Source organism: Maylandia zebra, linkage group LG2 (genome assembly GCF_041146795.1).
Source record: "Maylandia zebra isolate NMK-2024a linkage group LG2, Mzebra_GT3a, whole genome shotgun sequence".
Lineage (NCBI taxonomy): Eukaryota > Metazoa > Chordata > Actinopteri > Cichliformes > Cichlidae > Maylandia > Maylandia zebra.
In genome coordinates, this window is record NC_135168.1 from 13081368 (window position 1) to 13108850 (window position 27483).

Sequence of the window (27483 nt, forward strand, 5' to 3'; positions counted from 1 at the left end):
AGTCATTGTGCAAATGTGCTGTTTGTAAGCTTGTAAAGCTGCAGTCAGCTGAGACTGAAGAAGTCACCTGATCAGTGAGCAAACGTTTCTGAAAACGTCCAGATGAACAGAATCAACCTTTTGGGATCAGCCAGCAATGCAGCATCATTGTTGTTCAGCTTCAGAGGTTTGCAGGAATGAACTGATGACCAGAAACAGCTGCAAAGTCCAAGAAAATACCAGCTGGAGTTCAGCTGCATTTGAAGAAGTCAAAGAAAAGTAAGGATGGCAAAGGGCGACGTTTTCTTCCAAAGAGCTGCAAACATGGTCGACGCCTCATTAGAAGAATCATCTGGACATTTGTGAGGAACTCTAACCAAGAAAGCAACGTCACACAGATCCAACAGACAGTTTCCATGACTGCAAGTGTTGAGTGGAAAAATGCTACATTGCATTATTGCATCCTCTCACCACAGGAGGCGCTGTTGGCACCACTGATTGCTGATCAGCTGTTCTCTGATGATCTGATTGATACTGTGAATAACGGGACTCACTGAACTCTGTGACACAGTGAAGATTACAGAGTTTAACTTCAACATCTGACTGACGTCACACAGACAGAAGGATGAACCAGTGAGGCACAGAACACAGTTACTGGAGATACTGGATCAGCTCCATGTGAACCTCTGATGGAGAAGCTGCTGAGCCAGAGAAACATCAGGACATGACAGCAGCTGCACTTATCTAACAACATGTAGCAGAGCTGATCTATGTTAGAGGATCTATCACAGCAGCTGAAGCCAAAGTCCAACACTGGATACCAGCTGAGCCTGTGCTGAGTGTAGTGTTACAGGAAAAGGGCAGAAACACTGGTAGCTCCCAGTGATGCTGACTGGGGCACAGAGCTGAATGATGCAGCATCAGGACACTGTTTCAGTCTGACTGACAGAGAAACCTGTAGCTGTATCTACATGTGAGGCAGAGGCCACACAAGCAGCTTTCTATGTTTCACAGTGACTGAGATCTTCAGTGGGGGTGGACATGCTCCTGTACAGACCTCTGAGGAGAACCAAGGTGCAGTCAAAGAGTCCAGTCTGTCCTCACAGATGTGAACATGTGCTTTCATCAGGTCTGCTGTCAGCTAGCAGGCTCACATCAGAATCACTGTTCCTGAAAAACACAGTCTGTGTGACATCATCAGTCAGCTGATGGTCCCAGATCTGAATGGTTTCTGTCTCTACTGAGGAAGTCAGAGAATATCACTGAGGTGTGGATCAGGTCTGAGTGAGCTGTGGAGGGACAGCTTTAAACAGTCCACAGGTCTCACGTCCTGCTCAGTCTGGTAGCAGATACCTCGTATTGTTCCAGATGTGCTGACATCAGCAGCAGCACAGCTGTGTGATACCATGAATCTCAGTTATTGATCCAACACACAGTAAATACAAAGATGAGGATTTCTGAGAGTAATCATTATGAGTCTGAACACATGATCACTGAATGTTAGTCTCCACAATAATAAGCTAACACAAGCAAACACAGCTTTCAGCTCTTATTTTGAAACTGGCTTATTTAGAGAGCTGTGATGTGAGCGTGCCTGGCTCTGAGGCACTTGGGTCAGCCTCTGTTGTTTAGAAGTGTTACAGACTGTGAATGACACAGACCTGTCAGTTTCCATGTTTGTCTGTAACACAGCTCAGGGCTCCATGCTGAACGCATCCATCCAGTGTTATTGATCCAGGACTGATACCAGCATTGGGATCAATACTACAACACACAATCACATGTGTCCACGTGATGCAGTTTGAAGAGCAATCAGATGTCTCTGTATGAGGAGGCGGGGTCACAGGAGGTTCACAGAAACTCTGCAGCAGCATCATCAGCTCACATGGAAACTTTGATGATTCACTTCTGTGGTGTTTTTACACAAACACGTCACAAAATTAGCTCCACCTGTTTTGTGAGCTTTGAGTTTCTTGTCTTCATCCTGGATTCTTGTGTTGCTGTTTTTACACACAGCAGATATTTCCTGGTTGCTTCCTTGATGACCACATGAAGCTTTCTGAAGCTTGGATTGAAAACGCTTCATTACTCAAAGCTTTCCAACACAGGCCTCTGTGCTGCCATCTGGTGGACAAACATGTGAAGTGCAGCGTGAAGCTGCAAATGAAACCGCTTCAGCTACGTTTATATATAACATACTATAACCTATATAATGTGGAGATCAGGGAAATTATTTTGTTGCTACTGTTAATAATCATCATCATTACCATTGCATTAATAATATAATCTACAGCATTGATATTGCATTCAGATGTTTAAACATTTTGGTACCCAATTAGCCTTTACTACAGGTGCAGTTATAACCACTTTAAACTGTTGAGTTGAATCTATGATCTTAAATGCTTTTGAATGCTTGTTATAATCTTAAGTGTGTATGGGCTGATTCTGTTGATTCTGAGTCCATCTGTGCAAAGTCTTGACAGGAAACTGCAGGTTTGCAGAGCGTGCTTTTGCAAAAGTGAAACTAAAAGCAGAGTGTAAGTGCAGCTGATTCTGAGGAGCTGTTTGGATGATGCTATTTGAATAACCAGGTTGTTCATTATTATCTTTTATACTTTTATATTCTTTTATTAAGCTTCTAGTAGAGGTTCTTGATTCAAACATTTATTCAATATACTACATATATAGTTTTAGTAAACTGCTAACACATGTGAGAGTGGCCTCTGTTTGACTGCGAGCGTTAGTAGGTGAGAGGTGACACAGAGTTCCAAGTGAGGTCGTGACACACACACACATAGTAGATACATTCAGTTATAGGTGAGAGGTTAATCATGTTTGCTTGCAACTGCGGGCGTGCAGAAGTGGTATCTTACTGCAGAGCATGGTCTGTGGTTTTGGAGAAGCGGCAGTCAAAAGGTTGACAGGAAACATCTGCCATGAAGATAGAGATAATGTTCTTTTCAAACTGTGTTAAAAGTCATTGTGGTTTTGATTTGACGTATGTATGTATGTATCTGTGTGACGTTGAAGGGGCGTCATTAAATCCAAACCCCGATGGTATAAAATATCTGTTTATGCTTTGATTAGTCGGAGATCAGCGCTGTCTGCGTACGGCGCTGGTCCCCCCACGCCTGTGTTCATTAAAATCAATTGTTTGACCAAGCTCTTCTGGACCTGGTTGTTTGTACTCTCCTTCCTCAATATTTGAACCCTAACAATAACTATATGTATAGTGTATTATGTAGGTGTTAGAGCTGGGGGTAGAACTGCTGATGGCCTGGTTGTTATTCATGTTCCCCATGGTTCACCAGCTCTCACACAACATCAGCACCAATGATCCACGTCCTTATAAACCTCTGAATCAGGTCCTGAAGCAGTGACGTCCTGAGTGAAGACCTCACTGATCACATGACTCTGGTCACCTGGACTCAGTGTTTCTGAAGCAGTGTGCTGGGTTTTTAAAAATACGTGGCTGCTGCCTGATGTTGGGCCCACAGAGGAAGACGACTCACTCGCTCTTCTTCACTTCCTCCTTAAACATGTGGAAGGAGAGCAAAGTGCTGCCAGACTCTTATTTCTGACAGGAACAGAAGAAACCACAGCAAACTGGTCCAGTTCTTCATCTTCATCACAATCTGTTTATTTCTGATGGTGTCTTCAGTCTGAGGTTTGAAGTTTCCATGTCTGTGTGATGTGTGGTGTGAAGGCTGCTGGTTAAACTGGGACTCACTGTTTAAAGCACTGAGTGCTCATAGAGAGATGCTCCATGAGTCCCAGTACAGACTACAAACATGGTGGAAACTTAGCTTTGATATCCACACACTCTGCACGTCTGTGAGTAACTGTGATGAAGATGTGCAGAGATCTGTGTCCAAGCAGGAGAAAGACTCTGTGCTTCTAACAGCCTCTGTTAACACTTAGACCCCCGGAGAGCAGTCATTTTGGTTTTCTACCTTAGACCCCTGCGGAGTCATCATTTTGCGTTTCTACCTTTAAAAGCCGGAGAGCAGTCAGTCAAATGCTGGAGTCGTTCATATGTATATTAGGTCGTTACCTAGGAATTCTGGAGGGAGGGGAGTGGGGGTGAGTGATTGAGGGGGTGGGGGAGTGGAGTGTTGCATGATGTCTTGGAAGCGGTTTCGTGCCATAGTTCCAATTATCTGTGGGTTTCCCAGGTTTGCTGACCAGCAGTCATTTACCGATGGAACCCTGTAAACCCCCCGCAAGATGACAATTGCAATAAATGCCATTAGTTCAGGGAGGTCCATGAACCAATGAACATGCTCCATGCACCACTCAGCAGGCCATTTGTAAATATGTGTACAAATGGTTGGTTTTTTGTACTGTTTTCATCAATAAATGTCAGCAACAAAGGACATACACCCATGTGTGTTGATTTCTCCCTAAGATGGCAAACTGAAACACTCCAAGTTGGTGACTTTTGGAGATTTGTTTCCCTGGATGATTGAGAATGCATCAAGATGAAACACAAAAGGAAGCTCACCGCTTTTGTTGCTGCCATAAATGCCATTAGTTCAGGGAGGTCCATGAACCAATGAACATGCTCCATGCACCACTCAGCAGGCCATTTGTAAATATGTGTACAAATGGTTGGTTTTTTGTACTGTTTTTATCAATAAATGTCAGCAACAAAGGACATACAAAGGACATGTGTTGATTTCTCCCTAAGATGGCAAACTGAAACACTGAAACACTCCACTCCCCCACCCCCTCAATCACTCAGTGAGTGATTGAGGGGGTGGGGGAGCTGCTAAAAGCGGTGAGCTTCCTTTTGTGTTTCATCTTGATGCATTCTCAATCATCCAGGGAAACAAATCTCCAAAAGTCACCAACTTGGAGTGTTTCAGTTTGCCATCTTAGGGAGAAATCAACACACATGGGTGTATGTCCTTTGTTGCTGACATTTATTGATAAAAACAGTACAAAAAACCAACCATTTGTACACATATTTACAAATGGCCTGCTGAGTGGTGCATGGAGCAAGTTTTGGGTGGCTTGCGACCTAAAATCCAAGTACACAGATGCAAAAAAAATCAGGCCACTGTGCGATGTGTTCACTGCTACAGGTACACATGTGGTAAATGCAGACGACAGATACCGTGGCAGTGCCAGGATTGTGAGTGATTGCTGAAAATGTTGAAATGTACTCACTCACTTTTTATCATTATTTGTAAATATGTGTACAAATGGTTGGTTTTTTGTACTGTTTTCATCAATAAATGTCAGCAACAAAGGACATACAAAGGACATGTGTTGATTTCTCCCTAAGATGGCAAACTGAAACACTCCACTCCCCCACCCCCTCAATCACTCACCCCCACTCCCCTCCCTCCAGAATTTCTAGGTAACGACCTAATATACATATGAACGACTCCAGCATTTGACTGACTGCTCTCCGGCTTTTAAAGGTAGAAACGCAAAATGATGACTCCGCGGTCAATTTAGCCAATTTAGCTTCCACTTCCACCATTTGACTGCTCTCGGGTTTTATAGGTAGAAAGGTAGAAGCCTGGGGATGCTAGTGTTAACATATGTGAGGCTGTTTGTTGTTGTTGCCATGGAGCTTTTCACTGTTTGGGTCAGCAGGTCATGTGATCAGGTTTGTTCTGCTGGACGATGGTTCAGTGTCAGGGTTTGTTTGCATTCATCAATAAATATCTAAATAAATCAAAGACTCCATGTTTGTTCTTTCATCATGTGACCTCTGCTCATCCATCTCTGTGTGTATCAGGATACATTTGGTTCATAATACACAGAAAAATCAGAGTTATTACCTGTAATAAATGTGAAAGATTCCTGCAGTGATAACCAGGCAGGACTGAAACACATCCAAGCTGTCACCACGGTAACAGCACCGTCCATCCACAGGTGAGGGGAGGAGCAAAAAGAGGGACTTTGACCATTTTATACTAAAAACACTCAACTAATGTTTCTAATATGAAACAAATAAGCCCACATTAATGTGAGCGTTTATTAAATAATAATAATGATGATTTCCTCCTGATCTCATTTCCACAGCAGAGAAAACTGTGGTGTATATTGAGGTGGAGGGTGTGGTCTGTGGCTCAGGTGTAGAGTGAGGGTGGGGTGCACCACAGCAGCATGCTGGGACTGCTGAGGGTGGAGGAGGGAGTGATGATGACATCAGAGCTGCAGCACAGAGACCAGTGAACACACAGTCTGTTCATCTTTGCATAGATACAATATACAGCACAATATTGAATGACAGACACGCTGTGGGAGCTTCCACAGATACACTGACGTCAGCATCCAGAGTCCTCCTGCTGCTCCCCCCTCAGAGCCCCGTGATCAGCACCAACACATTCAGTTAGATGACAGAGTCCAGCTGCAGCTAGAATCAGCTCCCCTCTGTGAACAACAGCACAGCTGCATTTACAGAGCTGCAGACAGCGTGATGTCCTGTATGGACAGGTGGAAGGAACCAAGTCCTCAGCTGGAACACTCGTGTTTGTCCACAGACAGGAAACACAGCAGGAAACTTCCTCACAGAAGTGCAGCTCATGGATAACACACTTCCTGTCAGTCAGAATGAGGCTGCAGCCAAACACAGAAAGGTGTTTTTGTCCAGATGAGCCCAGAGAAGAAACACGAGTGTTCACAGACATCAGAAGCTCAGAGAGGTGAAACATGAGGTTGGAGTCCTCGTCAGCATCCAGAAGAGCTGCTGTGAAACCCTGAGTACTCATGACAGACTCTGATGGCACAAACACATCATGATTCAAACAGAAAGACAAACATGGAGCTCCTGATCCTCCTGCATGAGAACAAGCTGACATGAGCGCTGTGTCTGAGAGTGTCTCCCTGTCACAGTGACAATAACACAGCTGCTGCTCACAGTCATTAAACTGACCTGAGGTCAGCTGTGCTCCTTACATATGAACCATGTGACCTCACATCAGTGCTGTGGATGACTGTAGTCATAGAAGAGTAGAGCTGTAGCAGGTGGTGTGAGGAGGAGGTGGTGTATTCTAGTTAACGCAGTACTGAAACACTCCAGCAGAGGGCGCTGTTAAGTCCTTATTGTAACACAGTTACTGTGTGCAGTTAGACTTCATACATAATCTGCACTTATTTCCATCAGACATGCTGTCAGTAAATGATTGGTTTCTATTGATTCTACTTCCTGTTGACTCGTTTGATGACAGTGAAACAATCACAGCTGATTGTGTGATGATGTAAACTGTCACTGTTACATTCAGTGTGTGTGACATAATGTTAGTGCAGGCTGATAACAGCCTGGTTCTGTTAGAAACACATGAACGTGTCCATAGATCAGTGTGTGTTTAACATGAGAGCTTCAGCCCTGCTGATGTGTTAAATAAAGACATGCAGGAAAACTGATGAGACTCTGAAATAACTCTTTATATTTATAATGTAACTCTGCATCAAAAGAACAACAAAGGATCCCAGACAGGTTTCTGTGAACAAAGACCATTCTGATGTTTCTGTGTTTCTAACACTTTGACATTATTAGTAAACAGACTGCAGTGAGCAGCATTTATAAAGAGCTTCTATATAAAGATATGACAGCTGTTTGACAAGTTTATCACTCTGTGTTTGGACCTGATCAGTCCAGCTGTTTACTTGAAACATGTTCATTTACCTGTTCTGTTATATTCATGTTCTTGTCTCTGTTGAAAACACATTTTAATGTCCCTCAGATTTTTCTCCCAGATGAATAAATATAAAAATGACACAAACTGACTGCAGCTACTTTTTGTCCTTTCTGTCAAAAACCTTCATGTGACTCATGAGAGACACGTTTCAGCTGTTTGTGACAGATCAGAGGCCAACAAGTCATTTATAACACTTTCCATCATTGTTTAAAGTTCTCAGTGTTTCTGTGTTGCTGCGTATAGGATCTCCCAGCATCATCACTGTGCTGTCCAATCATTGTGTGCGAGGTTACCCTTATAGTGCGATGTGTGTTTGCACAAAGAGAAGCATGTGTGTCAAATATAAATAAGCACAGAACAGAAACAGCTGCTCGTTTCTTCTGTTTAGAGTCAAGTTAGTGTTTTGTGTCTTTGTTTGAGGCCTGATGTCGAGCAGAGGTGTGTGTAACTGCACTGCTCTGTTATATGTGTGAAGTGTGTGCTTCTCTTCAGCATCATCTTTGTCACTGCTGATTCCTTTGTGTCATCATGTGTTGAGAAGAGAGAACAGTTATAACGGAGGAGCAAAAGGAAGCCCTGAAATCTGCATCAACAAGGAAGTGTTGGCTCACCAGTGATCCCAGCAGAGCCACTGGTTTGGCTCCAGTTGTTCTAGATTCAATGATGTTGTTGCTACAGATACATGTCAGCATCTTTATTGTAGTAAAGTCTTGTAATGTGAAGATAGAAACAAGGCAGCAAACAGCTCCATGATCTGATCTTAATGATGTTGTTTTTATTCCTGTCTGTCAGAACTGGATTGGAAACTATCAAAGGTCTAAAAACAGCCTCAACACTCCCACAGAGCAAACTTTACACACGTCATCTTTCAGCTACAATCTTTGTTGCAGGGATCTTCTGCCAAACAAGGCTGAGAGAAGATTTCTTACAGCTGTCATGTTGATGCTGTTTCAGTCTTTGGGCAAACACACTCATATATTAGGGCTGATATCAGGGCTGCACAAGTTCTTTGTGTTTGTGATCATGAATAACAGAAGTGTGGAAGGCAAACATGTTATTGTTGGATGAAACTTCATGAATTCTTTGTAGATTTGAGCTGTTGGAGCCTTTCTTTTCTCTTCAGGTGTACAGATGCTGAGGAGGCAGGTGGAGCAGGTGGAGCTGTTGTGATGCTGGCAGAGGGTGTGTCTTAGTAACTCTGTGAGGCAGAACTGGATCCAACATTGTGGATGTGTTGATGTTGGAGCCATTAAGAGTCTCTGGCCACACTGTAGGATTTCCCTTTGATCCACTGTGGGGGCATTTTGGAGTCTGTCAGTGAAACTCTTCATGTTTGTGTTTGACTCCAGTTTATAGAAACAGAGAAATGTGTCATGCTTTTGTTCGGCCTCCACAAATACACACATTTGTTCATTGGTTGGACTTTTTGGAAGGAGACACATTGAAAACCATGTTAATAAGATCTTGTTGTTTCCTGTGGATCCGACACAGAGAGTGGACTTCAGACAGAAAGCGTGGAAGAGATTTTAGAGGCCGTGTGTGGCAACAGGAAGTTTCTGTGTGTTTGCTGATCTTACATGTGGAAAACAACACGTGATGTTTGTGAAGTTCTACAATGATCATTGTTCTCACAGCATTTTGAGTGGGAACAGTTCAAACTGGGAGTAGTGGGAGTTATTTACTGATTGAAACAAGCTGAATGTTTCTGTGACGATGAAGATCAGCAGCTCAGCTGATCAATGAACTAACATCTATCAGTCGTTTCATGAGATGAAGTCATCAGCAGACATTTGTTCTGACTGTGTGATGAATGTCAGAACGTCAGGGCTCTGCTTTAGTCACTGCTTGATGATCATTGGCTCATTGTTGAATCCAGGGCCCAGTCTGACCTCTGACCTTTGCTGCAGGTCTTCTGTGTTATCTCCACTTTCATGTCTGATCTTCTGCTGTATCGTCCAAAATAAACATCTGGATCATTTCCAACACTTCAGCAGATCTTTAGTTTGGGCAGTGCAGCACAGAATAACACATATTGTACTATACTGCCCACTTCCTGATCTTATTGGATCTGTGTGTGAGGTTGGTGAAGGAAACACATGTTTACTGAGTGAGTCGCTGCCATTAGGAACTAGTTTTTATATCACAGCCTGGAAATCACACAGGACCATTTCTGCAAGTGAAAAGTCGTCATTGGAGGAAAATCATTGTGTAGTTTGTGCGACTGAAGAATTGTCCCAACTACATGTGCTGCTGACCCTTGACCTTTTCTTTAGGTGCACAGAGGAGTCTGTGGGAACATCCAGAACTGAGGCATCTTGTGTACAAACGTGTTCAGACCAGATGTCAAATGATGTCAGATGTCATCCGTGAATGGATGCAACTGTGGATCGTTCCAATAAAATGAGGCAGTTTTGTAAGTACAAGCCCACTACAACCCATCATCAACATTTTAAATTACATTATACATCTTCACTGATATAAAGCACCACTATTTTAACCTGATTCACTTTTTCCACCCTAACAGTTCATTCCTCAAACCAAACAAGATATTTGACCCTAAAAAAATGCATCAACAAATAATTTTGTAATAAAATATTTATTCTTCAACTTTTACAAGTGAAATCAAACAAGTGTGTTTAAGAGTGAAACCAGAGTGGAAGCTGCTCATATAGAGTCCAACCCAGGCTAAAGTAAGCTGAGTAGAGCAGCACCATCAAAGTGTCGGCTCTCTGAACACGGTGCAAGATCGCCATCTGCAGGACAAAACTAGTTTTTCTCGCCCTCCTCGTCAACATCAAGATGATGTCATCGTACAGCAACTGATTCCCTGTCCGTCTGGAACAAAGCATTTACATTAAAAAAGACATTTACAGAAAATACAAACACCAACAACACATCTCATCATCACATGATATTTTATTATTTATTATATTATATATTTTTATTGTACCATCAACATCAACAAATACCAGCATATTTTCTTTGAGATTGAGTAGAGTGGACCTTTCCCTTGGTTCACTTCCTGCTCGCAGCATCAGCTGACCTCTGACTTCCTGGTTAAGGTCTCTCAGCGTTGACTGGAATATCAAATCGGACTCACACCATGTTCTTGTAATGTGGTCATGTCTGTCCGCTGTTTGAAGAGCATCTCTGGCCTAAACACAATAGGAAGAACAACAACACGGCAAAAAAAAACCCAACACATTTCCATATTAGATGAAGGGCACCGTAACTGGAAATGGTAACATTCATCTGATGCTGCTTTGGATTTATCTTCTGTTTTAGATCAACTTTGATCACTTCGAGCCATCTTAAGTCCGTTTGTTCTAACTTCTCACTAACGTCTCGTATGATTTCAGATCCCTGCTGTTCCCCAGCTGCCCTGTAGGTTTGTGCTTTGACCTCCAGAGGGCGACAAATCAGCACAGACAGAGAGCTCCATTCAAACTTTTCTGCCATCAGGAATAATTCTTCAAATATAATCATCAGTGTTTGAGCAGTTATGATATCAGGGACAATCTAGACATGTGTGACAATACTGAACATGTCACATGACACACCTCAAACATCATGTGATCCACTCTCAGTCTGCACTTTCATTCATGACTTCAACAGGTTGAAATGAGCTTTGAAGAAACATTCAGTGAAATAAATCTTTCATGGATTCATGTGAGCAGCAGATGAACTTTACAAAGAATCAGTGGATTTATCTTCTGTTTTAGATCAACTTTGATCACTTCGAGCCATCTTAAGTCCGTTTGTTCTTCTCACTCACTAACGTCTCATATGATTTCAGATCCCTGCTGTTCCCCAGCTGCCCTGTAGGTGGCCTCAGTGTGTCTCACACCATTTACAGATGATTACAGGTCGTTTACAGTTCAAACAGGTCCAACATAAGAAATATGCAGAAAATATCCTGCTATAACAGTTTGGGTCAAAGTGCAGATGTTCCAGATGTTCTGAGTCTCTCTGTGTTTCATGTTAACATGTAGATGTTGGACCAAAGTGAAGCTTTTTGATGTGACAGCAGGAATGTGAAGTGTAACTCTGAGCTGTAGGAAATGAAACTAAACGGACTTTTTCTCCTTTATTTATAGGAAAGTGTAGGAGAGCAACAGATGAACAAGCGTTACTGTAACAGGAAACATCAGAGGACCTTTATGTTCATCATCATCACTGTTTCCTTGTTCTGTCACAAACACACAACACTTCCTGCTCTCTCTCTGATGGATCTGATTGGCTGTTTCATTCACAGGAGGTCAGGGCGTCACACAAACAGCTTTAACTGCACAACGACACACTTTAAATCATCTACAGACAAACCTGTGTGTTTGATTTATGAAGAAATAATAAAGACGTGTGTACAGCTGTCCATGAAGCAGCTTCTCACACAAACTCTGACACTTCAGCCACTTTAATTCCTGCAAAGCTGCGTAATAAAGAGCTGTGACTGCTATGAGCTGCTGATGATGACTGCATGAAGCTCTCAGCTGAAGCTTCTTTCATTTATTTTAATGTTAATGTCGCCTTTTTAAGCCTGTGTGAGGATTTTAATGACACACATTAAAGGAGCTTCTTTGATTAGAACCAAATTCATGTTGATTTTCAGCCTGAAATGATAAAAACTTTAATAATTCTGTTTATAATCATCAACCTGGAGACTAATGAAAAGTATAATAGTGAAAAAAAGCCTTTATTATTTGAGTAATGCCTGAATCTGCTCAGAGACAACACAGAGGTGTTGATGACAGTTTGACATTAACTGAATTAAAAACAAAGTGCTCTTATTGTGAAAATCTGCCTCCTACTTCTTTAAATCATTTTTATGTATTTTTTAACCTCACAGTGAAACATTGAGACATTAATCTGACACAGTTTGATCAGCAGCTGTGTTTTCACTGACGTTTCACTTTGATTTGTTCAGACTGAGCAGAGAGGATCGGTTCTCTGTGTGCGCACTGCTGAGAAACACAAGCTCATTTCTGCTGTTTCATGAAAAGTGTTATGGAGGAACAAGAAGTTCAGCCTCTAAACTCTCAGCGTGAGGACTGAGTGAAGAGTTTCAGAGCAGAGAGTTTTGGCTCACAGCTTTTAGCGTCTACACAAAGAGACGATTACGCACTTGATCTGAGAACATCTCCACCTCCTACAAACAAACTCTCCTACGAGCAGCTGTCACAACCACAACAGGCAGAAGACTGGATCCTGCTGCAGGTTAATGATTTATCTAAAGGCAGCTGACCTTTGAGCAGGAACTTGTGAGTCTTTTATTGTGTTTAATGCTCACAGTGCTGAAGCCTACAGACACACCCACATCATATTATTTGTTCTCAGGGTTGTTCGGCGTGGTGGAGTGGGAACAGAAACTTTCTGCAGGTTAATTATTGATCAAACTAAAGTCATATTAAGGAGCTACTGGCACGGAGTCAGAGCAGAGCTCAGAAATCTGAAATATATCAAAGTATATTAAAGTTAGAGTTTAGAGAACACTGTTTGGTTAGCTGCCTCAAAGGCAGATGACTCTCAATATCACAAGATCAGGTGAAATTTCAGACCAAGGGAAAATCACTGGGATTATCTGTGAAGAGGCAGAAAAGCATAGACCTCGTCTACCTTATAGACATTTTGAAAAGGTAAGAGTGAATCTGTCTTCATTCATCTACATGGAAACATAAAACCAAAAAACAAACCAATACAACAAAATCACACCCAGTAGGGCTGGGTGATATAAACAATAAACGACAGAATCGATTAAATTTGGTCAACGATAGAGATTTTGACTATACCGCTCTATCGCGACAGCGCATGTGATGATGTCATCAAACTGCACCTGTTTTGGTCGAAAGCATCGCAGCGGTTAAAACCATTATCCTCTGCAATTATGCTGGGTGACAGTCACAGCAAAGAGATGAAGCACTTTTGAAACGCGGGGAAAGCCAAAAACTGCGCTTCCTCCACTTCCGTAACATTGATTCAATAATGTTGAATTCTCTGCAGCTGCTCTATTCCCATGTTGTGGCAGTATATTAATAACTAGCCTCGTGTTGTGGATGAATGATCTCAGTTGTTCTCGTGACTGAAGTTTGGCCCGTGTACAGCATCCTGCTATGCGACTGCATTTGTCCCTGACCACCAGAATCACTCACGTTAACTTTTATTGAGTGGAAAAAGAGTTGGGGTTCATCCTCCAGCTTCACTGTGCTAATGTTATGCTAACATAGCTGTGTCGCTAGCAATCACGTAGCACAACATTATATACCAGGTAGTCCAACTTCAGTAACCCTGCAAACGCCACTGCTGTTTAGTTTTCTGTCTTCATTTATGTTGGAAGTGGTAGCAGAGCTGTTTGAATTAGTTTCAAAAATCTCAGTCAGAACATGGTATGAAATGTTTAGGTGTAAACTAGCGCGCTAACTTCCTGTTAACTTCTAACTCCGTTAAATTTAATAAATTCTGTTTTCATGGATATTAAACTTAATTGTTACATCTGCTAAAGCAGCAACGCTGATGATTTTATTAAAGATGAAAGAATTTAGACCGTTTTTAACTCTCAGTGTTCGTTTGACTTTGGGACCTGAAGCTGTCGGAGTTTTGGACCCAGATTACTCCGTGAAGCTCCTCACCACGGCAGCCGTAATGCTCTGACAATCCATCAAGCAATGCGGCTTACCAAAGTTGTGCTAAAACATTTTTAACAGATTTCTGCAGCCAAAATCGGTTCGAGGTCACGAAGCACAACCAGAATTCATACATAAGGCACACTCTTGATTTTTGAGAAAATTAAAGGATTGTAAGTCTGCCTTATAGTGTGGAAAATACGTTATACAGAAGAAAAGAATATATCGCGATATATATTGTTACCGCACATGCTTCAAATTATACCGCGATATGGATTTTAGGCCATATTGCCCAGCCCTAACTCCCAATTTATTTACAACATTTGAAACATACAGTGTAGCTCCGTCAAAACACTCCAAGGCCAAGTGAAAGTGCTGAGAGGGAAAAGATCATGATTAATGATTTATTTAAACTCATAACTGGGTGCAGCAGCTGAGCTTTGACCTGTGAGCTGCAGCTTAAGCTTCTTTTATGGTTCAGTGTTTAATGTGTAAACTGTTTATCACTGCAGAGACGCCTACAGGCTATCTACTGTTCAAAAGTGAATTGTTATACACAGTGCAGCAGCTGACCGTTGACCTGTGAGCTTCAGCCTCTTTGCTGGTGTGAAGTGTTTAATGTGACGCAGTCTGCAGACACAGACGACTGCTGACGGAGAAGAAGCAGAGGATTTTCTCTGTTTCTACACAGACCTGGTCCAGACAGCAGAGAGCTGCAGAGTGAAGACGTTCATTGGAAGAAGCTGAGTAAGTTCAACGTCCTCTTTGAATCCTGGATCAGGAAGTGAATATTTGGTGTTTAAATAAGGTTTCTGTCTTTGACTCAGTCTGCTGTCACTTTTTAGAGAGAAAAGGAGATTTTAGATTAACTGGTGTTCCTGCTGCTCCAGCATTAAAGCACAGTATAGGTGACCGCGCTGATGCCTGTTTATAATTTCACCAAAGCTAATAAACTGTTGGCTAAATTTTCTTGTTTTCAGATGTAAACAGAGGTGAGAGGAGCAGATAATAAGGATTAAATATTATGCTGAATAACTAAATTCTGCTAGTCTGTGACGTAACTCCCAGCAGCATCGCCTCATTTCTTTGACCTTGACCTAGCTAAGCTAACATGAGTTAGCTTAGCTAGCAGAGCAGCTATCTCTGCTGTCTGTCATGTGACCGAGTCAAGTGTGTGTAGTAGACTTGTTAGCATAGCTAGCAGGCTGAAAGAAGCTAGCAAACTGTGTGAACACTTTGTAAGAGGTGAGCAGTGAAGGATAAGGAGCTCCTCCAAATGCTGATAATGCACTTAACCTGAATTTACTGCTTGTTACATTATATGTGATGTTCAGTCAAAAACAATTACTTAAATTAACATTATTATTAGTAGTAGTATTAGTATTAGTATTTGTTTATTATTCATGACATGGCTCCCTACTGTAGTGGTTTGAACAACTGATCTGTGGTTATTGTGTCCCTGCAAATTCAACAATGCGCCTCAATGCAAAGCATCAAACAAATATTTTTATTATCAAGTCCTACTGGATGAATCACCGTAGCTCTGACAGTGAAGCACACTCATTTTTATTGGTAGTCACCTTGTAAGCAATGTTCCCTCTAAGCTGCGCACTGTTGGCACGGTCTCTGCGCAGAGAAAATCTGTATTGAGCACACAAAAAGAATTCTAACCTGAATTGAAATTAAAGTAAATATGTGCCGGTGTTTTAGCAAAGCGGCTGATGTGGAGTGAAGCCACGTTAATGACAACGTGTACAACCATTGGAGATGTGAGCAGGACAGACGGAACAACTGAGGGAAAAAGTGTGGACTTTACACCAGTTATTAAATTGTGTTGATCGGCCGCGTAAAACCAGAGTTATGATAAAAATATCTGCAATGTTTGGTTTTCTTCCTGAATACTGTCGTTGTTTATATTTACTGCGGGAAGAAACGGTAAAAACTGCGTTTTATAAGGAAAACGCTCGAAAGCCTGTGAGCAAAGACAGCACCAACCCCCAGCCTTTCCTATTGGTCGAAAAATGTACCATGTCGACCAATCAAAACATGGCATTTAGTTGTTAAGAAACGGAGTGACGGCGGTGTTTTGAGATGTGAGAGATTTGAGACGTTTAGAGCAAATCTTGTGTAGTTAGTGTGTAGTCAGTGTGTAGTTAGTGTGTAGTGTAGTCAATAGTGTTGTTGTGTGTGTCAGAACAATGAGGCGACTGCTGAGTGTTACAGGTGTTACAGCAGTGACACATCTGCTGCTGTCAGGCCTGCAGGTATCAGGCTGTTGTTCTCCTTCATCTCATAGTGGACAGAAATTATTTTTTGGAGCGGCACAAATAATTTGTGTGGCATCAGATTTGATGCAGAACAGCTGATTGTTCTGTAAATAGTTTGAAATGTTTATTTTAAAAAAAACACCTTGGCTGTAGTTTTTTGCAGTAAACAGCTGCAAAAAACTTTGTTTGCAAAACTCAGTTACTTTTTTGAAGAAGTAACTATATAATTAACTGCCCAACATTGGTCATTATTTACTGTATGTTGCAGACAGAGTTACAGACTCTCTCCCAGACCACAGACTCATAATACAAGTCAGAGCTTTATTTAAAGAAAGTTGTGTTTTCAAAATTGAAGTTCAAGTTATTTTTCCTTCCAATAGTGTTAACATGCTACAGGTCATGAACAAGATTTTCTTTTTTAACTTTCATTGTAAGTGGGCTAAAGCAGTTAATTAAAAGTAGTTTAACAGAAATGTAAACGCTGTAAATTGATTATTTTAATAAACATGTAACTTGGATGGATTCGACGCTGGCGTGACCACAGTGCACACGTCTAATGTCGCTCACAGTGGATCGCTCAGGGAGGTTGTGTGTTCGCTCAGACACGTGAAACATTAGAGGGAACATTGCTTGTAAGTGCAAGCTTTAAACTCTCATGGATGAGTAAAACTCATTAGAAACACTGGCGAGCAGTGAGTGAATAACAGGTCTGACAGCAGCAGCAGGGACGGTGCTGTCATAGTTTAACGTGGAGTCTGTTTGAACTCAAACACTGAAGAGCAAAGAAAAGAACTTTAATGGTTCTGGGTCCCTTTGACCAAGCACTTTGCATTTTTTGTATTATGGTTTATGGTTCTGGTTCATTTACAGTCTTATTTATGCTTCTTTGAGTTTCTTATACTTCCTGTTTAGTTCCTTGATCATTAGATTCCCTCTGTGTCTCTGTGTGCCTCTGTGTGTCTCTGTGTGTGTTTGTGTGTGTTTGTGTGTGTTTGTGTGAGGCCTGGTGCTCCATTCTATATTTCCTCAGCCTGTCATGTCTCTCTTGTCTCCTCTTTCCCTCGCTCACTCTCGTCTGCCTTTCCTCCACTCCTCTGTCAAGCTCACGTGTCAGTGTTGTGTTCCTTTGTTTGCTGTTTTATTGTGAAAGTCTTGCATTCTTTGTTCAGTGTGTTTCATTTTTCCTGTGAAGGTTCTCAGTCATCCAGGTCATCATAGTTTAAGGAGCTTGGAAAGAAAAGCATCTGGACTTCTATAAGTTGCTTGAAGATGTTTCGCCGTTATATTTGGGTCCTACCCTGTCTGCATTATGCAGCTAGTTCAAGACCAACATTTTTCTAGTTTCCCAAACAGTGAATCAGTGTGTGTCAGTGAATGCATCGTGTGTGCTTCAGGCTCCATCTAGTGGACTGATAGCAGAGCAGCTGATGGCAGCTTCCTCTGCCTCACACTGCTGTCTGACTGCATCCAGCTGACACTGAGATGAAGCAGGAAAGAAGCAGCTGATATTTGGACAGCACACATGATGAAAGGAGGATTTCAGCTGATGTGCACATGAATGATTTGTGTTTCCTCTGCAGGTAGAAAGTGTGTGTGAGCTGAATTGAGCAGCATGGATCAGTGTGAGGACAGAGAGGAGGGAGTCCCTCCCTCTAAAAGCACTCTGTGTGGGGAACATGAGAGCCAGACCAAAGCTCAGAGGTGAGATGACCATCTCTAACTGTCCATGACTCTTCTCCATGTCACAGCTCAGCACTCACATCACTGCTGCATCATTATTCACAGGAACCAGCCTGGACCTCCACCCAGCTCTGTGTCCTTACAGAGTGACGCGTCTAAAGATCTTCCCATTTATTTTAAATCCCAGCCTGCGTCTGCTGCAGAGAGGTGAGCTGTTAGTAACAGGAACTCTTTGATTAAACTGCTTGATGTTGTTGGATATAAACTACAAACACGTTGTTCCCTCAGTCCCATTTAAACTGTCTTTTAAAACAAGCCTTTGGTTTCTAAACAACTGAAAACCCACTTCAGCAAACAGGAAGTGATCAGAGCGTCCGTCCACTTCCTGTCAGGCCCTGCAAACATTTCATATTGAAGAAAAGTAGTTGACATCTCACATTTTTACTCCACCACATTCAACCATTTTGACATTTTACAGCATGAAACTCTTGTCACATGACTCCTGTTATGTTATAGAGTCATGTGACCACCAGGGAGGGATTTGTATGGATGAAACACATTCAAATCAATCTGATTCATCAATGGAAACATTTTTGGTGTAAATGCAGCAACACTGAAAACGCTGAAGATAAAAACACAACAGATGAAATATGAACAAATCGAGGCTTTGAATACACGTGTGTGTGTTTGAGACACAGAGATAAATGGATTGTGTGTCTGTCCTATTGCTGCGTGAGGGTTTTATTGTAGATTTTGTGCGTGTACACTTTTGACCACGAAGGTGTCTTGACAACTTGACAGACTTAATTCAGATGAAGTTATTTGAGCAGAAACTCCTGGATCTTTATCCTGTGTTGATCTGATCCTTCATGGTTCCTCCACAGAGTGGACCAGCAGAGCTCAGAGGTTCCCAGTGGTCAGTCTGCCCAGCAGCATCAAACACAGCTGGACTCCATATTTATGGTCTGTACATGTACAACAACTACTGTTACATCTGTTCTGTTCACAGTCATCTCCATGCTGCTCTTTGTAGACCAGTGGATCGTCAGTGTGTCCAACATGGATCTGATGTTTGGCTCCATGATTTCAGTCTGATTGGCTCATTCATAAATATTCTGTTCCAGCTGCTGGAGGACAACATCATCACTTTTGTGAAGAACGAGCTGAAGAAGATCCAGAAGGTTCTGAGTCCAGGTTACCCAGAATGCTTAGAGAGTCAGAGGAGCAGCAGCAGAGAGGCGTTTGTGAAGATCACAGTGGACTTCCTGAGGAGAATGAAGCAGGAGGAGCTGGCTGACCGTCTGCAGAGCAGTAAGAGGATTTATCTAAAGATTTAAGCTGCTGGATAAATGAACATTTTCCAGAGATGGAAGATGGAGCAACATGTTTTAAAGATTAGTTCTTTTTGGAATTGAGTGTTTATTTTTCTTCTCTATCAGAACTTCAAGCTCCAGTTTGTCATCGTAACCTTAAATCCACCCTGAAGAAGAAGTTCCAGTGTGTGTTTGAGGGCATCGCTAAAGCAGGAAACCCAACCCTCCTGAATCAGATCTACACAGAGCTCTACATCACAGAGGGAGGGACTGCAGAGGTCAATGATGAACATGAGGTCAGACAGATTGAAACAGCATCCAGGAAACCAGACGGACCAGAAACAACAATCAGACAAGAAGACATCTTTAAAGCCTCACCTGGAAGAGACGAACCAATCAGAACAGTGCTGACAAAGGGAGTGGCTGGCATTGGGAAAACAGTCTTAACACAGAAATACAGCCTGGACTGGGCTGAAGACAAAGCCAACCAGGACATCCAGTTCATATTTCCATTCACTTTCAGAGAGCTGAATGTGCTGAAAGAGGAAAAGTTCAGCTTGGTGGGACTTGTTCATCACTTCTTTACTGAAACCAAAGAAGCAGGAATCTGCAGCTTTGAAGACTTCCAGGTTGTGTTCATCTTTGATGGTCTGGATGAGTGTCGACTTCCTCTGGACTTCCACAAAACTACAATCCTAACTGACCCTAGAAAGTCCACCTCAGTGGATGTGCTGCTGATAAACCTCATCAGGGGGAAACTGCTTCCCTCTGCTCGCCTCTGGATAACCACACGACCTGCAGCAGCCAATGAGATCCCTCCTGACTGTGTTGGCATGGTGACAGAGGTCAGAGGGTTCACTGACCCACAGAAGGAGGAGTACTTCAGGAAGAGATTCAGAGATGAGGAGCAGGCCAGCAGGATCATCTCCCACATCAAGACATCACGAAGCCTCCACATCATGTGTCACATCCCAGTCTTCTGCTGGATCACTGCTACAGTTCTGGAGGATGTGCTGGAAACCAGAGAGGGAGGACAGCTGCCCAAGACCCTGACTGAGATGTACATCCACTTCCTGGTGGTTCAGGCCAAAGTGAAGAAGGTCAAGTATGATGGAGGAGCTGAGACAGATCCACACTGGAGTCCAGAGAGCAGGAAGATGATGGAGTCTCTGGGAAAACTGGCTTTTGATCAGCTGCAGAAAGGAAACCTGATCTTCTATGAATCAGACCTGACAGAGTGTGGCATCGATATCAGAGCAGCCTCAGTGTACTCAGGAGTGTTCACACAGATCTTTAAAGAGGAGAGAGGACTGTACCAGGACAAGGTGTTCTGCTTCATCCATCTGAGTGTTCAGGAGTTTCTGGCTGCTCTTCATGTCCATCTGACCTTCATCAACTCTGGACTCAATCTGATGGAACAACAACAAACAACATCCAAGAAGTCTAAATTATTTAACAAACCAAACCTACAGTCTCTCCACCAGAGTGCTGTGAACAAGGCCTTACAGAGTCCAAATGGACACCTGGACTTGTTCCTCCGCTTCCTCCTGGGTCTTTCACTGCAGACCAATCAGACTCTCCTACTAGGTCTGCTGACACAGACAGGAAGCAGCTCACAGTACAATAAGAAAACAGTCCAGTACATCAAGGAGAAGCTCAGTGAGAATCTGTCTGCAGAGAAAAGCATCAATCTGATCCACTGTCTGAATGAACTGAATGATCGTTCTCTAGTGGAGGAGATCCAACAGTCCCTGAGATCAGGAAGTCTCTCCACAGATAAACTGTCTCCTGCTCAGTGGTCAGCTCTGGTCTTCATCTTACTGTCATCAGAAGAAGATCTGGATGTGTTTGACCTGAAGAAATACTCTGCTTCAGAGGAGGCTCTTCTGAGGCTGCTGCCAGTGGTCAAAGCCTCCAACAAAGCTCTGTAAGTACATATGTGATCATAGCTTTAGCTTTTAAATGTTTATTCTAGTTAACACAGATCAGGTGGAACAACTCAAATAAAATATCAAAAATATTAAGTGGTCATCAGTACTCAGTTTGTTCAATACTGAATACAATGGAGCACAAATTGTCCACGTTTCTGAAATATTTCTGGGTGTAACTGTCACCAAAGTGCAATTTAGACCTGGCCTGTGGTTGTTATCTAAGTGATAATCATCAATTCTACTAAAACAAATACAAAATAAAGAAATTTGACACATTCTGTTGATATCAAAAGCACACTGAACAATTCAGTGTTGTTTTACTGCTGTTCTCTCTTCACTTCTTCTCCTCTGATTCTCTCCACATGTTGCTCTGCATCAGTGCTCAGTTTCCTGACAAAACAAGATGAAATATTGCTAAATATAATAGTATCTCATTACGCTTCAACATAAGTGTTTTATTTTTGTAATTGTTTATCTGTTATTTTTCAGACTGAGTCACTGTGACCTGTCAGAGAGAAGCTGTGAAGCTCTGGCCTCAGGTCTCAGCTCTCAGACCTCTAATCTGAGACAGCTGGACCTGAGTAACATCAACCTGAAGGATTCAGGCGTGAAGCTTCTGTCTGAAGGACTGAAGAGTCCACACTGTACACTGGAAACTCTCAGGTGAGATCAAGCATTTTTCTTTCATCAACTGACAGAATTAGCAGATTAATAATAAGGCAGTCCTCTAATAAGAGGAGAAGTGGAGGTGTTTTGAAGGGCAACGTACTCTTATGTTAACAAGACAAGAAGTAGTTCTTGGGAACTGCTTCCTTTGTTATTGTCTAAGTAGAAACATGATGGTGAAACAGTGATGAGTTTGCAGAGGTGAATCCACACAACACAACAATGCTGTTGCGTGCTGAAAGCAGACTTCTCACAGATTCTGAGGCTGCAGGTTTCATCACTGTCCAACCAAAATTCACTGAACCAGCAGTAAATGAACGTCCAAAACTACGCTTCATGTTTAAAAAACAGATGATCAGGGGGATTTGTGTTTACATCTTTTTTGTGTGATCTGTTCACCTGCTGTTTCAGCTGTTTGGTGGTTGTTGAGATGGTTTTGTGAACTTTTAGCTGAGATCCTGACGTTTCTGTAGATACCACACATGTCTAATTACTTTGTACAGCATGAATGGCCATAACGAGGTTTCTAACAGTAAGAAAAGTTGTAAAACTTCAGAAAATATAGTTAAAAGTCCAAAACCTTCCACGTCTGGTGGCTTGTGGTAAGGAGCAGATCAAACGAGTAAAGAATTACGTTATAATTATAAATGGCTTCAACAGCACATTCAGGTCTGTGAGACTCATTCAGACACTGAGCCGTGGCTCTGTGCTACATGCACATATTTCTGCATCTCTGCCATTCAGACACACTTTATATATAGTTTATTTTATGTAGTGTTCAATACTGAACTGTACGTTTAGTCTTTTTAAAGGCAGCAAGTTTTATTCGGTGTTTTCATAAAAGCCTTATTTCTATCCATTTACTGCTATTAGGAAGAACACGTGAGGTTTAAGACCTGGACCAGTTTGAAACCTTTTGTCCTCCACAGTGGAAAATGGGTGGAAATAAAAATGGGTCTCACTTTAGCCAGCTCCTAATTTTATCAGTTCTACTCTCAGCGTCTCCTGTATATCTGCTGTATAAATGTTGCACTCAGCTTTGTGGTCTCCAATATCACTGAAATGCAGCCAGATGCTGCTCATTTTGCCTTTTCACTCTTTCCTGACACGCTTGCATTTTAGTACAGCTCCCATTTCTCTGTGTACTGGTCTCTACCACTACCCTTGCTGTCTATGGGACATTTCCGTCCTCTTTCACATAATGGTATGATCCCAGTCTGTCTCTGAAAGTGATTGGCCACATGGTTTGCTCATCAGAATAAAACCTCAGCCGTGCTCACATTGATTATCAGCAAGCCTGAAAATTCATCAATATTTGACATATGAAATTATCTCAAGGGCTGGATTTGGCCCACGGGCCATATGTTTGACACCCCTGGTTTACACAGTTTGGTATTCAATGTACAAGTGAGTTAGCTCTCAGCTAACTAGCAGACAAGCTAACTGCTGGGACTGCGTCTTTCTAACAAGAGCGTCAGACACTCAGACTGGTTTCCTTTGTGGATGATGATGTGTTCTCACACTGATCCTTCATGCTGATGCTGCCATCCACCCACTGCTCCTGGATTCCTCATCATCATCTCCATCAGCCCTCACAATACTCCACCTTCTTCAGCTTCATGTTCAGCAGCCTGGATGGACAGTAATTCTTTCCATGGGTTATGGTGGGACATTGAGAGCTGAAGTCAAACAGCAGTGAGAATGAAAGACTGATTCATTTCTATTTAGTCTTGTGATGTGCAGCTTTGTTCAGAGCATTAAGGCCCAGCAAAGATCACTGAGGTCATAGAGTCCTGATGAAACCTGTGTGCTTATAGAAACTGAGACCAGATGAACCAGAATAGAAGGACATTAAAATGAAGTGTCAGCTACACAAAGGCAAAGCTATTCAGTTGTTGCTGTGAGTTATTTAAATGGAGGATGGAGTCAGACTTTAAGCTGCTGGACTCAGTCACTATATCCTGTTGTCCTCATAGAACCTGGACACACAGACTCACCTGTGACACAGTGACACACAGTGTGGGCTACACACACATTAGAAAGTGGATCAGTCACACTTGTGCAATCATTTGTTGTGCTGGGAAACCATGAACACTTTGAATCACATTAATGGCTTTGTTACAGCAACATGCAATCATGAGTTCAAAAGTAGTGCATTGTGTACTTATTTTAATAGTACTGCAGTATGAGAAGTGCAACATTCAGTGTGCAGAAACAGATCAGGTGCTTTCTAACAGCAGTGTTCCCTTTAACACAGCAGCAGTTCAAATATTTCTGTCAGTCTGAGCTGAAACATGAATCTAATCAAATATCAAATCAAAGTTCTTTGCCTCTGCCAGGACGTTAACATTTGATCTAGTTTTTTACAACGTTCCCTCAGCGTCCAGAGCCACCAACATACCTTTGATCAACAGCAAGTGAACATTTATAAATGTGTGTTTGCAGAACAGGAAGCAGCAGAACTATTGTTCTGTTATCAGACAGCAGCACAAACGCTCATCAGCTCATTTACTGTGCAGGACTTTGAGTGTGTGAAGTGTGTGTTTGTGCTGGATTTCCTTTGGAGAATCTCAGTCAGAAACCAGACAAAGAAAAACTCTTTCAACAGTCCAGGTTGAGTTGACAACATGAACTGCATTTATCTTCCTCTGACTGACATGTTCTTCCTCCTCTGCACCGAGCCAGCTGCTGAGACTCACAAGCTCATTGACATTTTCTGATGATAAAGAAACTCTCTTCTTCTGCACAATATGAGCAGCAACAGAGAAGAAGCTTTCACAGGTACAGATGTTGCAGCTGTGGCCAAGTACATGTGCTGCATGTTGGAGCAGCACTCTAATGGACAGGCCTCTGTACTGATGGTGGGCTCTGCTCTGTATCCACCACACTGTTCTCAGCTGAGTCTTCCTCCTGTTCACAATCACACTCTGATCAAGCATGTTCATGTTGTAACGCCGTGGCTTTCGTAGTCTCTCCTTTTTCTACAGCTCATGTGTTCTTCTTGTGATGCTGCGTCTTGAGGCTCATACATGCTGTCATTTGTTGATCCTAAGAACGTTCCTCAGACAGACTTCTTCAACAACAGATAACTTTAGTTGTATCAACACTGCCTCCTGGAACAGTTTAAAATGAACATGTCAAAGATCTGTACCTGTCTCCATGTTTCTGTCCCCGCCCCTTTCTTTCTGTCCTGGGTCATGTGAGCGCTGCAGTAGTATTAGGCCCACCCTCAATGCTCCCATTGGCTGAGACGCATAATGACGCCCATTTCAAGCCAGCACTGATCAACATCCCTCCTGTGACCCATGGCTTTTATATTCAGAGCCAGTGAGCACTTTCACAATAATCATGATTTTAAAAACTGTGATTAAAATAATTGCTGACGTTAATCAGTTAATGAGTTAACGAGATAATAACAGGTTAAGTTGCCCTAATAATTAGACTTTGGTGACAAACTGATGTGATCTCCATGTTTCCTTTGTTGGACTGTGGGCGAGTGTCAGAACTGAATGTACTGAGTAACATGTAGAGTTTAAACATGTGTCAGTTCCAGTTTTAGAGCTCTAAAGTGCAGCTATCATGTTAGGAATATGTTAGGAATAGACAGGAACACTGAGCACACTGAGGTCAAATCTTTATTTTACCACTCGCTGCATTCTTGATGTTCATGAATTCAGCAGGTTCATGATTGTCTGCAGCATTAATCTCATATTTCCATTAAAAGTGTTGAATTTGACTGTTTGATGTTCTTTATGATCTCTGGCACCAGTTCATCTGTAGGCTGAGCTCAGTCCATCCATTTAGTGAAATGATGTTTAAAGGTCTCCTTGTTCTGTGAGCGTGCACAGATCCTGAAGCAGAAAGCCTGGGTTACAGAGAAATGATCATCACTGTGATGATGCTCACCATCTCTGACTGGGATTTGAGGTTTTGTCAAAGCAGCAAAGAAAGCCTGGCTATGTTGGACTGGGTGTGGAAGCAGCTCCCAGTTTGAGTTCAGGAGACAGACACCCTCTCTACTTTGAAGATCAGCTTCAAACTTTCCTTTTTGATAAAGCTTATAGTTCGAGCTGGATCAGGTGACCCTGAACCATCCCTTAGTTATGCTGCTATAGGCTCGGGCTGTTGGTGGACTTCCCATGATGCTCTGCTTTCTTCTCCCCTCTTTTCACTCCTGATGCTTTTATATGTCACTACTGCATGTCCTTAACTTTTGTCTCTCTGTTTTGTTCTTGTCTCTCTGAGCTCATCTCTTCTCTTTCCCCTCACCCTGCAACCAGTCATGGTAGATGCTCCTCCTGGAGCCTGTTTTCACTGGGAGGATCTTTGTGTCAAAGGGAGTTCTTCTTCCCACCATCACCAAGTGCTGCTCACAGTGGAGGCGGTTACCTTACACTGTTAAACAGCTTCAGATGACTGTTGTTGTCTGTTGGGTATTGTCACTTATAAATAAAGTTACATTGAATGGATGTAAATGGATAGATGTTATTGTGACAAAGAGAAAACAACTGTTGACAGATAGATTGTTTTTTTGTGTGTCTGCAGTCTGTCAGGATGTCTGATCACAGAGGAAGGCTGTACTTCTCTGGCCTCAGCTCTGAGCTCCAACCCCTCCCATCTGAGAGAGCTGGACCTGAGCTACAATCATCTAGGTCCCTCAGGAATGAAGCTGCTGTCGGCTGGACTGAAGGATCCAGGCTGGAGACTGGACACTCTCAGGTATGGAGAGAAAATCTGATAGAGGAGGAAGAGCTGGAAACATTTCCCGTGTCTTTCACTCACTTCCTGTTTGTTTCCTGCAGATGACACATGAACAATCACACATGCAGGAATATTTTCAGGGACAGACACACTAGTCTAGCTGGATAGTTCATGGATATTTATGTAGGGGTCTCCAAGGAGTCTGTTTGCAGGAACATTTAGGTCACAGGTGTACCTGATATAGATACCAGTGTACCTAATAAAGTGTCAGCTAACATTTGGAAATGGAAGCTTAAATAATGACAAACTGTACATTCACAGCTGAAGTCACAATAAATTTGTTCTCAAGTGCACATTTTTCTGTTATTGTTCTCAAACAACAGAATGAGATTGAAATATTGATTCTAACAGGGCCCATAAACAGCATTAGCTTAGTAGCATTAGCTTATCAGAGTTTCCATCATGGTCACACAAATCCTTAGCAGAGAAAAGTGGCCTACTTAGCAATAGCTGCTCAAGTTGTATAAAGAAAGGGAAAACAGTATTAGCATTAGCTGCTAATGGCAGCTTACTTAGCATAAACTCTTCACATCTTTATAATGCAAGGGAAAGGAGTCACTCATGGAAGCCTATTTAGCATTAACGTCTCACATCATTATAACACAAGGGAA

At 42.3% G+C, this 27483-nt stretch overlaps 1 protein-coding gene across 1 annotated transcript; it reads left to right on the plus strand.

Moving 5' to 3' along the window:
* Nucleotides 1-12948: 12948 nt before the first annotated feature.
* Nucleotides 12949-27163, plus strand: LOC143420844 (protein NLRC3-like). Its single transcript, XM_076889201.1, has 9 exons — nt 12949-13270; nt 14767-15001; nt 18102-18222; nt 18307-18408; nt 19086-19164; nt 19326-19512; nt 19641-21441; nt 21935-22108; nt 26657-27163. The coding sequence occupies exons 3-9, from the start codon at nt 18134-18136 to the stop codon at nt 26847-26849; spliced, it is 2625 nt and encodes an 874-aa protein (XP_076745316.1). The 5' UTR covers nt 12949-13270; nt 14767-15001; nt 18102-18133; the 3' UTR covers nt 26850-27163.
* The last annotated feature ends 320 nt before the right edge of the window (nt 27164-27483 follow it).

What these genes read in the sequence shown, in the direction of transcription:
- LOC143420844 (XM_076889201.1), top strand. Translation starts at nt 18,134, where the DNA reads ATGGATCAGTGTGAGGACAGAGAGGAGGGAGTCCCTCCCTCTAAAAGC. An exon ending in CCTGCGTCTGCTGCAGAGAG is followed by an intron (nt 18,409 to 19,085) that starts GTGAGCTGTTAG and finishes GTTCCTCCACAG; the next exon opens with AGTGGACCAGCAGAGCTCAG. An exon ending in TGTACACTGGAAACTCTCAG is followed by an intron (nt 22,109 to 26,656) that starts GTGAGATCAAGC and finishes GTGTGTCTGCAG; the next exon opens with TCTGTCAGGATGTCTGATCA.